Source organism: Pezoporus wallicus, unplaced genomic scaffold (assembly GCF_028554395.1).
Source record: "Pezoporus wallicus isolate ANWC-B61680 ecotype Strahan unplaced genomic scaffold, APGP_CSIRO_Pwel_v1 contig_227, whole genome shotgun sequence".
Taxonomy (NCBI): domain Eukaryota; kingdom Metazoa; phylum Chordata; class Aves; order Psittaciformes; family Psittacidae; genus Pezoporus; species Pezoporus wallicus.
The window spans coordinates 18,429,648-18,445,960 of record NW_026635704.1 but is presented as its reverse complement, the minus strand read 5'-3'; the positions used below and the strand labels follow the sequence as shown (position 1 = coordinate 18,445,960).

Below are 16,313 nucleotides of genomic sequence, written 5' to 3'. Positions count from 1 at the left end.
CTGAAACCCATGGAGCTTAAAATGTCACAAATGTGCCTGTAGCTGAAATGCATCACTCGTTATTTTTTTGACTGAACTAGGAATGTTGTAAGTCTTAGGTTGTGAAGCCAACTGTAAAAACCATAGAGCAGCCTCCTGAAACTGTGTGCTTTTTTTCCCCCCCCCATGAACAATCATTTGGAAAACAATTATATGAAACTTGAAGTAGGGTAATTCCTACTGTGTGGCTTCGCTTCCATTCTCAGCTGCATTAACTGTGGCTATCAGTAAGAAGTTGGGCTACAAGCTTCTCAGAGAAACAATAGAACCCGACTTTGTAAAACATCTTTAATATTCAAATATATAAATAAGCACTACTGAAGAATAATTCAGAAGACTGCGGTGATTCATTATGAACAAATGCTATAAACGGGAACAGTAACATTGCTAGGTAAGGATGAAGCAAGCTATTTTAGGAGTCTTGAAAATCTCTTCTAGTTCTTCAGACAGATCATGCTGCTATAGTTACTTTATAAAAAATTATATTCTGAAAAGCACTTTAGTGAAAGAAACCTTTTACTGGAACTATTATTTAACCAAGACCTTCTACAGCACTAAAACACACTGCAATTGAGTTCCTGATATAGTTTTAAGAAGGGGAGGGGTAAAAAAAAAGAACAAAACCCCTACCATACCTGCACCAGTAGCTATTTATTAGCATAACACTCTTCCTTTTAAAGATTTCGTAACAACTGAAGTATATACAAAGTCTTACAGCATTTACACAATAAAAAAAGTTTCCTATTAGCTGATGAAGTATAACGTAGTGCTGCAGTTTACTTCAAAGCATGTATACAATAATAATGAAGCAGACCACTGTACTTTCAACTTCTCTGCTACCACACCACTACTGCCAGATGAAATGACAGTTAATTAAACCACTGGGAAGACACAGATTGTCAAAAGATTTGTAACAGGTTGATCTGCAGCACTAACCATCATAAGGAGGAAAAAACAAAGAAAAGAATAAAAGCTACATACTGTCATGTTTCTACACTTTCCTAGAGCTGTAACAAACTTTCACAGCCTTAGATATAACATATGCAAGACAACATAATCACAACTTTTCAGATATAGTTCAGCTACTGAGTGTATTTACTTCTGAATAGGAGGCGCTATATTGATATGGCTGTGTGTTTCCATTTTTGTTCAATAACTGTTCGAATAGCTCTACAAAAAAATTTAAAGACAGCATGGAGTTTGTAGTCATGATGTGTTTGACTAGTAAAGGCATTCAATATCAGCTATAGGATCTAATCATTCCTGTCAAAAGTTTAAGACCAGGAATCTGTAAGTAAAGAAATCAAACCCATAAAATCCCACACCTCCGCTGTTTTCATCTGTTGACTCCAACCTTCTTTAAGCTTTTCCAGCAGGGGTAATACAAAATCATTTCAATGCTTACACCAACCCAAATGCAAGCATCATTTAGTTTATGAGAGGTCAAACAGATTCACTAGACTACTTCTGCTGTAAAACTGAGGAAGCTTATCTAGAAAATAGAAACCTTTACTGAACAGTCCCTTACTACAAGCAGGGATATACAGTTTAGCAACGATACATAATTTAAGAACTTAGCATTCTCTGCCTTTTAGAAACAGTTTTACATGTGCCAATAATGCACTTTCTACAAGAGAGAAGGCTGTTTTGCCTACTGTCATCTGCCCAAACCTCTTATTTTGGCCAGTTCTGCTTTTCTTTTCCCCAAAGGGTTTCTGTTTCAACTTAGAAACTAGCAACGTCAGTTGACAATATCTGTATTAAGACAAAAAGTGACATATATAAAATCCACAAGGAACCACATAAATACCAAAGAAGTCATATAACCTTTCCATGTAAACACTTTGATTATACTGAAGCCCTAATTAGATTCTCGTCTTAAACTTTTGGCAGATAATGTGTATGCTCAGCCAGGCTTTGTAGTTAGTTACTGTTCAAGTGGAAGCCAGGTCAGCTCACATGTTGACAGGCATGCAACTTGGAAACATTGCACAACAAGCAACACAAAGAGATTTGAGAAGGGTACAAGACTTCAAGTAGACTTCACAACCCTTCACAACTGAATATTCACAGACAAAGATACAGTCCTTGCTTTTTCTACGGTGGATTTTTTTCTCACACGTGGGACACTTTCTGTGACTCTCTAGCTTGCTTGATGCTATACAACCACTTGATGATTCTGGCATTCCTTTCAATGGCAGAAATGCCATATGGCACGCGGTCATTGGCACTGTCATCGTTTCTAAGGTCACTGTTGCTGTCCTGAGACTGTTCACAGTCTGAGCTAATCATGCTTGCGCTGCGAAAGTTGAGGGATATAATATCAGAGTTAGCCCTTGCAAAGTTTTCCATTCCGAGGTTTTCAAGCTCTTCAGGATCCAGTCCGCAGTAGTTAAAGAACCGTTCAACATCTGCATCAACACGAAAGTATCTGTCGCTTAAGTCTGATTTTGATCGCTGTAGGGAGGGTCTTCTGCTAATTCCGCATCCAGACTCGACTGCCTCAATCTCTGGGGATTTCAGGGTGGTGATGGCAGCGATTTTGGGCTTCGGAGGCAAAGGTGGGGCTGAGCTACTGCAGGGTATTGCTTTTAAGGGCTTTGCACTAGTTACTTTCCTAATGTCTGAGGAGCTGTGAGAGACATGCAAGAAAGTCTCTGCTGACTGATCTAGGAGCCTTCTGCTGACGTTGGAGCTGCTCTCCTGAGGGCTGCTACGGCCCTGCGTGGGATAAACCTTCAAAGATTCAGCGAATGAGTGTCGGTTCAGCTCTGTTGAATCAGCTCTGTGGGGTGGCCAGTTTCGGGGACCGTGCTTATGCCCTGAACCCGAGCTGGAGCCTTCGGAGCTGTTGATGATGTTCTTCAGAATCTCAAGCTTCAGATTCTCCCTCTGGACGCCGCTCTCAGTCTTTGCATTGTTACTGAAGACTTTCAAGGTGGGGCTCCCCAGTGCTCTTTTGGCTGCGGGACAGACCGGGGGCTTTGCCAGCACTGCTGGCTTCACAGGCTCCTGCTTGGCATTGATGACCTCCTGGCTCTTGACATATTTTGCCTTGTCGGCTTCCAGCCTCTCCACTGCACTCAGTCTTTTTGGATTAGGCTCCGCCTGCCTGCGAAAATAGTCGGGTCCTTTGTTCAGGATGCGGAGAGGAACGGCGGACGTGAAAGTCACGGCAGGGCTGACCGGCTTCACCATGCTACCTGTCGGTAGTGTTTCTGTAGGCATGTTTGGTGGTCTTTCCCCCGCAGCCGTTTTGGATTCTTCTCTGGGATCTCCTAAATGCACGGTGCAGAAACATGTACATTAAGCACAATGAATAGCCAATGAATCCTGGGATCTGAGCGTTAGCAGCAGCGCCTCATCTCACAGCTCATTAAATAACACTGCGTTTCTCTTTTAAAGGCAGCCTTTGTAGGGCAAGGCCACCTGACACAAGTCCGTATTAGTCTGCTCCGCTGACTCCTTTCTTCTCGCTGAAGGAGGTGGGAGTCTCACTCTTCCCCCTGCACGCCGCTACCGGCAGCGATCTGAAATGCAGAATAACCAACCACACGTTAGTGAGAGCGCCTGACATCAGAGCGATAGCAACAGCCGCCTCCTGGCCCTCCTCTCCCACTGCCGGACGGGATGCAGCCGCCGCTGCTGACAGTGACGCAGGGGAGAGGGCACTCAGAGCTCCCTCTCGCCCCACACCCCGTGCATCCCACAGGAAATGTTTCGCTTATTATTTAATACAATTACACTGGAAAAGAAAACAGTTAAAAAATTGAGCCCCACCATGACAGAGCTGTGCATTTCTGGGGGAGAAAGGGAAGCAAAATGTGACAATCCAGAGACTTAAACCCATTATCTCCTGAAGATCAATGAAAGAGCACTTTCAAGGTAATATCTTTGCTTTGATTAGTTGATCCGTGTGCATATTTTATATCTAATCACCAAGCATTTTTCTCCTTATAAGCAACATAAATCTAAGAAATGTATTTTCCTTTTTTATTAAATGCTGCAGAAGGCTGTCTGGTCTAAAAAGCAGAGAGCACACAGAGCCATATAACATTTTCAGTGCAATGCACAGCCTTCATTGTTAATCTAATATAAAATCGACAATTAAAAAGTAGGAGACCTTACTAAAGCCACCAATTCCAGTTCAAAGTCCTGCGTGAACATTAATCCCCAAAGCACCAGTGCTCCAGCAGTAAAATAAAGCTTTCCAAGTTCTTGTGCTCACCTTACAGGCGCAGCAGAACAACAAAAAAAGGCTTTCTTTTTGATGAAAGGGTTAGGGAGCACACAAAAACATTCTGATTGGGTCTGAAAGAAATTCACATTTAAAAATAATCATTTGAGATTTCTACCAAGAACTAACTGCAAAGGAAGTTTATGTTCATCTAAATTATTTTAAGATTCTATCACTTAGGATTGTCACAACAGTCTAAAACCCAACACCATGGACGATGTTACAAGTGTTGTAACAATCTTTCCCACATGAGTCACTGAAGGGCACTTATCATGGAAACTACTTTTCAAGCAGCGATTTCGCTAATGGGTCTCATTTATTTTATTACTATGCCATTAATCTACGTTGCCCTTTTTAATATCCCATTTCTGTTATCACTGTGCTCTTCAGGGAAAAAAAAGAAAAGCAGCTGCTACTTCTTCACTCATCCTAAGGAATGCAGAACAGCATCCTACCCAGGGATGACATCCTGTGCTCATCCATCAATACCCAACTTACTAATACAGGGTGTGCCATCAGTACATTCTTTACATAAATAAAACAAAAAAAAACCCAACGAAAATAAAGGAATTCCAGCTAAAGAGACATTAACAGTAAAAAGAAAGCAACTGCAAGTATTGATTCCCAGAAATACATGGTATGTACATCTAAATCGTCCAAGGTCAAAGCAAGCAAATAAAATATGTAAACGCTGTAATGAGATTATAGGAAAAAGCTGAGTTTTCTCCTGAAAGCTCACTGTCACAAGCCTTCCTCAAATACAAACTAACATATTTAGGTGGGTGATAAACCAGACATACATTCAGGCAATTGAAAGGGTAGTGAAATGTTAATTAAGCTTCCCTTTCAATGTTATTTTATAAATCCTAGTGCTAACTCCTCAGCAGTCTGACTTCCTGAATTTTAACTAAGTCTTTCTGAAAAAGAAAAAGCTCACTTTCCTCATTTGAATCAACATATTTATTGGTACTGTTTGGAAATTAGGTATCAAATTTCCAAAAGCACTGAAGGCAATCCCAACAGGCATCTGCACACATACATTTATCTTCTGTACAGACAATCAAATCTTTCCTCTTTGCCAGCTCAAAGGCTGATGGCTAAATGTTCTGTTTTTACATTGTGTGTATATATTTGATGCTTGAGCGTAAAAATTAAACCTACGTAAGATTTGGGGGGTCTCATCAGGAGGAAGAACCCCCTCCAAACAACCAAAACCCCAATTCTCTGTACTTAAATACTGTCACCCAATAAATTAATGCCACGTGAATAAGTGAGACCACAATCCTCCATTTCCCCCTTGGCCAATGTCATTAAAGGCCACCATGGTCCTGCCCCAGACGACAGCTGCCAACTCCATTCTCCACCCAGTGAGCATGACTCGAGGCTACTTTTGGAAGTCCTTCTCCAGCACTTAACAACTTCCTCACTCAGGACAGCCCTGGTGAATGCCAGCAAGAATTGTTTAGGAGGCTAAGCACCTATGTTGGCTTCAACAACATACTTATAAGGAAAAAAAGGAGGAAAAAAACAATCCCACTGTGCATGCATGTTCATTTGACTGAGAGTGTTTGTTTGCAAGCACTTACGGGGCCAAGTGCCTGAAGACAATGGAAATACGGTGTGACTGGCAGTGAGCCTCAGGCATGCCTAGAGAGAAAAGCAAAGACCTGCTGAGGAGCTGGGGCAGAAATGTCCACTTCAGGCAGCACAGGGAACCAGAGGAGTAACGGCCAGGTGGTTAAGTAGCCAGACATGGAGGCTTTGTACCTGTGGGACTGCTGGTATAAACTGAGGTACACGCAGCTAAAAAAGGATTGGCTGTATTTTTGTGTGTTGTTTAACTTGCTCCATTTCACTGGGATGCTGCATTTGAGTATCAAGGGAAATTTTATTCAGTACTCTCATCTCAGAGGGCTAAAAATTATTAACCAGACACTGTTAGAAAAGAAAGTGGTATGAAGGAGAGGTGGATGAATGTAAAGTGCTAATGAAACAACTTCTGCCTGCCTGCTCTGGTGAAGGCTGCAGCTAATTCTGCTGCTAGCTGGGAAAGTGAGCACAATTCCAACAACCCTCGCTGCTGTCCATGAGTACCTGAAACACTGCAGCGACACTAGAGAGCCTTGCTCCTTATTAATTTCACTGGTAATGAAAAAGGCTGAGTAGCAGCACAGTTTAAGCTCAGGAAGACAAAACAGTGCCACTTAGTTTCCAGTTGTGAAAATCATCATTGAAGCAACAGGGGTATAGAAATGGCTTTCTTCTGCCTTATACTTTAAAGAAATTCAGGGCTTAGGCATCTGAATTTCCTGTTGTGTACAGCTCTGATACCAGTTTTGCAGTGCCGCAATTTAAGGGCAAATAGGTTTTCTTCATCCACTTGCAGAAAATGTGTGAAATATACTTAGAGGCCTAAGAAATGTTCCTTTTACTCTGTTTACATCCAAAGATCTACTCTGTAGGTGTAATTTTCTCATGGATGAAAATGTTTGTCAGGATTCACTCCAGATCTCCATTTTTACTCTTCTGTAAAACAATTGGCAGATTTGATTATTTAAAGAAAAACAAAGCTAAAAGCTTATGCACATGTTCAAACATAGTTCATTTTAATACTATGCATGCATTAATAAAACCTTTCTTAAAGTTCTTACTAACTGAGTTCCTCTAACTTTCTGTGCCTGTTGCAGACCTGCTGAGCAGAATATAAAACATGCAAAGGGGAGATGGGTTTTGGGCTTTTTAAGCTGTGTTTTTCAGCCAGATACTTAGATTGAGGATTCCTTTGTGACAGAGGCAGAGATCCAAAGCATTTATTAAATCTAGGCATCATGCTCCGATCACTCTTAGATCTGTAATATATTTGTCAGATATTCATAGTTAAATAACACATGCGCTATCTGCAGGATTTAGGGGAACACAACATAGCCTAGAGCAGCAATAGCTATGCAGCTAACATTAACTACAAATAAATCCTTTATAAAATATTCTTTCCTAGATTTAAAGCCAAGACAGTAGGAGAACATACACTGTGCAGAAACTTATAGTCTAAATATGCATTTTTTTTTTAAATTTAAACAAAATGTATGACTTGGCCCCATTCTGGCAAATATTTATCGCTAGGGCTATTATTAACACAAGGTTATGGTACAACACTGAAGTTTATTTTTGATTTCATACCTAAAGCTGCATTCTCAACACAGACTGAATGTCGCTGGCAGCAAATATTGCACTTTCCTTCCTGTCTCTGTGTTGCCCTGTAGCTCCTACACACCGGCCAAGTTTCAGACAGTCGTTGCCTAAAAGCACCCATAGAAGAGCACTCCATATTTTAACAGTATTCAAACTGAAACAAAGCAGTAAAAAACAACAGTGAAAATGTGGCCCAAACGAAATCAGTGAAATTTCTGCTCTTGACTTTGGTGAGCACTCAGCTTCACCCCAAAAAAGCTAAAATGAAACTCACGGTCTTAATTCATCCCTCTTGGATAAATATAACAAAGGCTGACAGCCTTTACTCTACTTTCCTGGATATTTAAAGGCCTTTGTCAATTTTCTTTTTCAGGTGATAAAATGTAGCTACCACTACCTCAAGATGCACCATAAACATCACATAAATTCCAGCATGAGTAATCAACAAGTGATCACAAGATGACTCAAAGAGATCACAAAACAAAATCTGCATAGGAACATAGGAAACAGATGGAAAATATCTGGCTCTGGTAATGACTAGGTACACTTTAGAGCTGGAGGTCCCATAATGGAAATGCTGCTTAGTTAACAGTCCCTCCTAAGCCTATAAATGAGGGTTTCACTGAGGATGGCTTGCTACAGGTCTAAGTTACACTACTGTGTACGTCTAAAACTGATACAAGTTCTTCTGTGGATAACTGTCACTCTAAACCTTATATATTTATGTTACTAAGTTTAAAAATACAGGATAAGCCTAAATAAACTAGGCTTAAATTGACATAAGATAATCCACATCCAGAATGGCAGCAGTATTTCACTTCTGAAACCAATTTTAGATAAACATGTGTAAGGCTATAGATTTGGTCTCACATAATATTAACTTGTCAAGATACAAAATGAGGAGATGGAATAATCTTTCAGATCTACCATGACTGAAAGTATTACTGAAATGGCTGATTTTTAACTCTTCACCCCCCTAAAACCCTAAAACATGAAACAGTGAACAGTAAGTGAAGAGCAATATCTCTTCAAATGGATGTTTAAGCCTTCAAAAGGACACAAAAAATGTGACCTAAAATCAAGAGTGGCCGAATTATACAGACATGGGAACCTCCACCAAGTGGGAAGGTAACAACTTTGTCAAAGACAGCCACTTTTCACTGTTGATGTACCATTTCCAACCAAAAACCCCAAATTACTGCTAGCATTAACTTTGTATTAACTTGCGTAGATGAATGTACAATAGGCTGATATATTTATGCTAATTCTTCTTTGCTCTTACATCACCCTCAAAGTCTTCTAAGATAAAACTCTCCATAAGCAAAGCACTGCCACCACTTAACACTCTATTTCAGTGTACACTTAAAATTAAGAGGTTTAATGCAGGATGCTGCCATAACTAGAAATGCTAACGCTTACAGAAAAATAGCTTCTGGAAAAATCCATGGAGGTACAAATGCCTGGAAAGCAGGAAAGCAACTTAGCTAAACTTACATACTGCCCCATAATGTGTGCTTAGTGCTCACTGGGAGCTGGATGGAGATGCCCCTCTGAAAGAAAAATCTTCAGGAAGTATTTTACTCCTTTTTAGTTCTGAAATCCAGCACAGCCACATTTCCTACCGAGTAGCAATAATCCACTCTCAGCAATCCTTGCTTCTGGGTAAATACTGCCTTACAGATGCCTCCCAAACATGAAAACTGGTTTCTTTCGAAAGGCGCAGACAGCTGCCCAAATTCACAAGAAAGCTCAGAAATGAAACTTCATCACAACTAGATAGTACATAAAAAATGTAAGTCATCTTATTAGAGTGATATTACATGCTGCATTTGTAAAAGCTATAATGGAAATCAATTCTGTTTACTTTGGACCTCTGTGTTGCTCACACTGTACTGAACTCTTTGGAATAATTTTAGTCTCTCATTTAAACAAAAAAAAAAAACAGAAGGGCCTACAAAAGTATAAGAAGAAATGTAACTTTTTGTTACATGTGTAGCTCTAAGCTTTACGTGAATACTTCTAGCTTAGGAAACTGAACTAGGTTTAGGTAGTTCCTAAAGCTTGGGAAGCTTCAGAAAACACCTTTAGGGCTCATTCACCAGTCAGTACCAACGGCTCCAAGTCCAAACAACTTTTATCCTTTTAATTCTGCATTTCTCTGTAGGCATCATGTTTAAATTTATAGCCTCCTCGCTACAACAAGGTCACAATTCCTAATTTATCCTGTGATCTCCTGGGCCTACATTATTTTCCCAGGATCCTTTCTGCCCTTTTAGAAATTAACACAGCCCCCTTCTTCAACACAGGACACTTGGCCCTGGTGCTCCATCACATTTCAGAAGTTCATCAGACCCTGAGACTGGTCCCTGCTGCACATCATTCTAGCTGTTTTGTTCATGTTATCTGGAAAAAGAGGGATTCTTATTTCTCTGCTCCTTCACCTCCTCCTCCTTAAACCACTTCCCCACTGCACCACCCTGTTTTTGCACTGCTCTGCTCTGGTGGAAGGGGCACTGCTACCTGGATTCTGTTTTTCCCTTCTTCTCTACCGATAGGAAAAGCCAGTACCTCATCTACTTGCTCCTGTCTTTCACAGCCATGCTTAGATTCCAGAGAACAGAGGAAGGCAGAGCCACAAAATGTTTTAATAACGAAGCTCGGCAAAAACATTTTAAATGGAACATTATTAATCTTAGCTCACATCTCAAATCTGTGGCAATTTTTAAGAAGTCTGTCTTAAGAGTGAGATGTATTTTAAACTACTCAAATCTTTAAACTACTCAAATCTACTGGCAGTAGGCTCAGTGAAAATCATATGCACTAGTGAAGAAGGAAATAAAAATCTGTCTGCAAAAATGTGGACAGACCTGCAAAGCACCCTCCTTCTAGTGTTACCACAGAGATATGATGCCTCACTAACAGGATTTGCAGGCTCCATACATCAGACATCCACATGGCCTCTGACCACGCAGCAAAGTCTGATCCTCTGCCCTGCAGAGAACAACAGAAGCACAAGCATAATCAGTAATTAGGCAGCTGGGAAAAAGCTCTAACTTTTGCAGCATCCCTCACCAAAAACCTTTCCACTTTGGAACATACAATTTGATGGTAGCATTTTCCACATGCCAGTTCTGGGCCATCTGACACACTCAGATAAATTAAACATAGTCCTAAATAGTTTAAATGTCTGAAACTTGTACAAATGTTAAAGCACCCTAATGCAGCATATTTGTCATCACCAGTGCAACTACAGGATCAGACTTGGAGTGAGCCCTAGTGTATGTTAAGACTAACCCAACTTGGCTTAGAACAACTTCTTCTGCATGCAAGCTTGGAAAAACTAAGAATTCAAGCCAGATTTAAACTGATAAAGTTAAAAGTATAGCTTTTCAATATGAAAGTTTGTATTAAATGTGTAGTGTGTCTACTAATACAGCCTTGTATTCAGAGACTTGAGGACCTATAACCAAGTGACATCAGTAGGTTCACCACCTTTATAGCTACTGCAGCAAGGTGACATGACGTCCTTCTGAGATTTGACATCTTGCTTCATTCAAACCTATAAAAGCACCTTCAAGCCAAGCACTTGAAACTAACACTGAAAACCACACAAACCTAAATAGCAAGTTCTGTAGGGAAAGAGTCTCTATGTTCACCATTTAATTAACTGCAGTGTTCATAAAGTTTTGGGACACGAGAGATATTCAGGGGGAGAGGCCTCTTGCAGACCTCTTCCTACTAACAGGCACACACACAACTAACTAAGCCTGATGGCCATTTCCCAAGCTGTACAGGAACCAGGGAATTCCTTGCCCATCTTGCTCATTCACAACACTTTATGCAGCAGGTAGGTAGGTACATGCCGTCCCTAAAAATGCAGTCAGGGATGATGAGGGTGCAAAGAAAACACCTTTTCCCCCCCCTTGGAGTGCAGACTGAAGCATCCCTCCTGGGGAGATGCTCAAAGTATCAGGCTTTGAGCATCCTTCCCCAGCACTTCTTTTCAAAGGAAGCCCACTCAGGGTAACTGGGGAAGAAACTGGGGTACTCACTCTGCTCCAGTGCAATTAAGCACTTTCTAGCAAGTAGGACATTTCAGCTGAAATAGGAAAACCCACTCAATATTCTGCCAACAGGGTTCTTCCTCAGGAGGTGGGAAATTTTCCCCTGTTCGGGGACTGGGGATTTGATCCAGCCTCCCATTCTCAAAAGAGTGCAGCAATCTCTGATTTTACGGACATAACTGGACCTGCTGCCGCTGCCAGCTCATTTTTGTGGGAAAGAAAAAAATTTAGCAGGATCTTGTAAGAGGCCAAAAGCCCTGAAAATCATGAGTTGCCATGTTCAGACTCTGATTTATTGAGAAAAGTGTTCTAAAACTGTTTACAATGAAAAATGCATTAAAGAAATATAGTAACATAGCTCTAAACAGATTATATTTGAGGAATAAAAACAAACAATGAAAACAGTTGCAGTTAGACGTTCCCCTGCAGTTACTAGACCATCAAAACTCCAGAACTCTACAAATACACAAAGACCAAAAGTAAACAAATATAGCCCAGAAAAGACACACCCCTCCCCCCCCCCCCAAGTCTATGTTGTGAGAAAACCAGAAACCATAAAGAACTATTATAAGTGGAAAAAATAACATACTTAAAATTTTCTTTCCTTTAGCCAGAGATATAATCAGTAAGAGAAACTTTAAAAAACAGTTATTTTCTAAGTTTCAAAAAAAAGTTTAATAGCATCTTTCTGGAGTTCCTCACCTGTTGTGCAAATATATTTGAAAGAAATAGTGCAAAAATGTATGGAATATTTCTTACAACATGTACCAGATTTTTACAAGCACGAAAACAGGAAGTCATGTAGATTATATATGGATTTAAAACTTAATCTCTCTCCTATTTTTACAGCTTGCTCTTATCTTGTTATATGGGAAAGTATTTCCAATAAACTCTATATATGGACACAACTGTTTTATCTTTAGAAATAAGTATTAAAATATAGTCAGTGAACTTCTCTTACTGCTATTAAGAACCTACCAGACCACCTTTAACAGGCAGTACAGTAGGCACAATGAAAAATCCAGTATGCTAAAAGCAGTGCCATTAGAAAAATGATAATGTTCAGCCAGTGAAGTACAACAGAATGGCCTAATTCTGACAAAGGAGGACTTTGAGCCACTCTTCTGATTAGCTGTGGGGTGTTGTCTGTCAAAACTCTTTGTATTAAACAGCCTGTTCTGTAACATGAGATATTACTGCGGTAAGGTCAGAACGGCTATTCTGAAATAATTTCTACACCATAACTGCCCTGAGTTAACCACTTCCAAGCACTGAAATTTTTACTTTTTACATAAGGAAATATTGCCCATTTATTTTTTCTTAAATAAATGCACTTTAAAAGTTTTGACTATGTAAAAAAAAAATCAGGTCTTTTTCAAAGAATTAGTAATAGAATGACCTGAACAAAAACAAACCACACATGATTTACAGCAGCCTTCCAGGGCACTGCAACCTTCAGAGCAATTCCACAAATGATATCTTTTGACTGGTACAGCTATGTTTTTCTCTAGATAAGAGCATATTTTCCCATAGCACTGGACAGTTTATTCCTCTTTTCTCCAGCCTCAAGTCTAAATACACACATGGTGTTAGAAGTCAAGTAAGAAGACGAAAGGAGTGTGTAACACTATGTCTTGAAGACACATCTGTATACTTAAGACTTCTTTAAGGATAGAGTTTAAAATACTAGTTTTGGCACCAGAACACAATGCAATATACAGCTATATAATCTAAGCGCTAGGCTGTATGTGCATGGCATGATTACAGCTTTGTGTATGTAACCCCTTAGACTATACCAGATTTATTGACTAGAGTTGTTGCTAGCTCTTAGAATACACATTTTCTTCTTAATCGCTGCATTGGAAATATACGCCCCCCAAAGTCCACACATTAAAACTACAGATCTTTGACAAACTGTTCACATCCTATTTGACTGTATATAAATATCTAGTTAGATACTTGTTAATGAGCATCCAAACTTTTGCTTAATATCCAGGTTTGATGCTCAAAGTATGTTTTTGTATTACCATTATTTAATGTAATGACTCTTTACTAAATGTTCTTAGAAAGCAGCTGTTAAGAAATCAGACTGTCAAGAGTCTGCACACTGAATGGCTTTCTCGTATCTGAGGGGCCTGATGAAGTTGTTATGACAATGGAAATTCTTCCTGGCCACAACTTTTAAGAAACCATAAAACCCTCACTACCTTACAGAAAACAAAAGCTGTATTGAGTCATGACCAGTGCATTTAATCAAGTAGAGAGGAAGGCAGAGCAGGGAGGGTTGAGGCATCCCAGCTCCAAGGAAATAAAAAAATCAAACCAAACAAACCTGGAATTGGAAGTGTGGTGGCAGACACGAGCAAGAACTGGCAAGACACAGAGATACAGGAGAAATGCAATTATCAGGAAAAGAGTGGAGAGGAAAAGTTGCTGGGAATAAAGACAGGGGCACCAAAAATGGGTTGTGAAGCAGAAACAGATTACAAGGACAAAGAGGTATTAGAGGAAAAACGAAGAGGCACTTCAAGTGCTCCTCCTCATCCCTTGTCCAGCAGAGGGAACAGAAAAAAGCTGCAGTGGAGAAAGGTATGACTCAGTGAGGCTCCTCCTGAAGCAAAGCTCCCTCCAACCCAGGCCACTTTTGGGTTGCAGGTGAGAGATACCTCCCCTCCTCCCTCCTTCAGCCTCCGTGCCCAGGGCAGACTGTCCACTGAGCCTAGCAGGCTGGAGGCAGAGGAGCTGGCGCTGGGGTGGTTGGCAGGAAGAGATTACAGAAGGTACTAGCCTTGGAGCCCCATACATTTTCAAGAGGAAAACAAACAGTGGGGGAAATCCAGTCAACCAGAAACACCAGCCAGTCAATCAAACAAGTACTAAGGTTTGCTGTAGACTCCTCCAAAAATAAACAGTTCTTCCTTTTGGCATTGCTTCAGCTCCCTTTCATGTGCTCTTTGCGTGCTGAAACATGCAATAGGCTTGTCCCCACAGAGTCCTGAACTCGGGATGCTCTCGACTCTGTCCTCCTTCACAAGTGCCTTACTTAGAAAAACTGCTTAATTTCTCTATTCCTACCCCCATTATAGTACCAGACTACTAACCATTGGTATGTATCTGTGCCTCTCTCAGATCTGTGATATGCAGTCACATTAATAGGTCCCCTCATGTAAACAACAGAAAATCTCCAACAGGGAATTAAATGTAGAATTGAGTATGAATGCCCAAAGTAACATAGAAGATTTCTTCCAAACCCAGAAATTGGATAGAGGTTATCTCCTGCTTCACTCCTATAAACTGTTACTTCTTTACAGATGAATATCAATAAACTTCTTAAGTAGGTGGATCTAGAGAACATGAACATCACAGGGCCAAGCTGCTTAAGCCAGACAGATCACGGGATGCAGCAACCAAGGTGCCAAGCCTCAAGTGAGGACATGTGGTGTCCATTTCTTCATCTGCCCATGCCCGCTGCAAAAAGGTAACCTCTCCTGTCCAGCAGTCCTGCCAACACACCATGCCTGTCACTGCTGGGCAACCGAGTCCCTCCAGTGCAGGGTATGTCCCTCACTCACTAGCACCAGCTCATTACTGATCAGGACTGGTTTCAAGACATTCTCTAAAAGCTAATAACCAGGGAGGGCTGGCTGCATCACCATAGCCAGGACCAAATGCTGCTTTCATCACAAATCACAGATCTGATCTTCCTCATTTACAAAATACTCAATTTATCTCCAACAACAAAAGACCTCCTGAAACATCTGTATGAACACCAAAGATCGAATCCATTCGCTAAGAGAGCAGAAATAAATCCCACGCAACATGACATTAGGAAGGTGAAAATATGCAATGTGACTGTGGAATTAGTGTAGGTTAACTTGTGACCACAAAAACTAACACAGATCCCTTACAAAGCTTTTAATGTTCCTGATGTCAGTCTTTGGCACAGCTAAGACAGTTTTGCTGTTTTTAATTTCATACTGCAATGTATTTGGAATTTCAAGTTCTCAATTTCCTCAGCTGACAGAAATGGCTTCTGAAATGATTTCTACATTCTGGGAACAGATTTTTACCCTGAAATTAGCCATGTGTACTCTCAGACTTAACATTTTTGTCTTGAAATAAAACAGCAGTGATAACTATTAATTTAAGACCCCACACAATGCAAATTTATATTCTAGAGCCAAATATGGTGATTGGAAACAGACGAACATGAAACACCTTCTACTGAGCAGAATTAAAGCTAAGTATTAGTGAAGCATGTTGGTGATTCGATAATACACATCAGATATTGATCACTCATTTTCTTTCTTACAAGTCTTTCAAGAATTGTATAATCACTGGTATGAAGTGCCACACGTACAGCTCCTGTCCCCTCGGGTTTCCGCTGGTTTCCTTGTATTCACCAACAATGAAGTTACTTGATATATAACATTTTTTCCATTATTCCCCAAACTGGATTTCCCCCTTTTGTTTAGGAGCTTTAATGATGAGTAGAAGATTTTAAACTTTAATGTTCATCTCCTGCTCAGACCTTGAAATCAGGCTCAGAGTACTGTGGAAGGGTTCTGAAATGTTTAAGCTTTCTTCTGCTTTTAAGCATATTAGTAATAACCAGGGCAATAACAGAAAGCTCTGGAGGACTAAGGCTAGAAATGCTTACTTGCACTGAAGGTCTCCATTGCAAAAAGCTAACACAATCCTGAATGGAGAGACTGTAACCAAAGAGCAGGCTGGGAATAAAGGATGGGAAAAACCCTGGAACTGCTGGACTGTTTCCAAAATGG

The 16,313-nt window shown here is 40.4% G+C and overlaps 1 protein-coding gene across 2 annotated transcripts in view; it reads right to left on the bottom strand.

Annotated features, from left to right (window-relative positions):
- Positions 1–313: 313 nt before the first annotated feature.
- Positions 314–16,313, bottom strand: part of FAM110B (family with sequence similarity 110 member B) — a 110,086-nt gene continuing 94,086 nt past the window's right edge. For both annotated transcript variants that reach the window (XM_057397840.1, XM_057397838.1), the window contains one exon: positions 314–3,569. In XM_057397840.1, the coding sequence (XP_057253823.1) occupies positions 2,155–3,267 (1,113 nt within the window). In that variant the 5' untranslated portion in view covers positions 3,268–3,569 and the 3' untranslated portion in view covers positions 314–2,154. The remainder of the gene's footprint in view (positions 3,570–16,313) is intronic.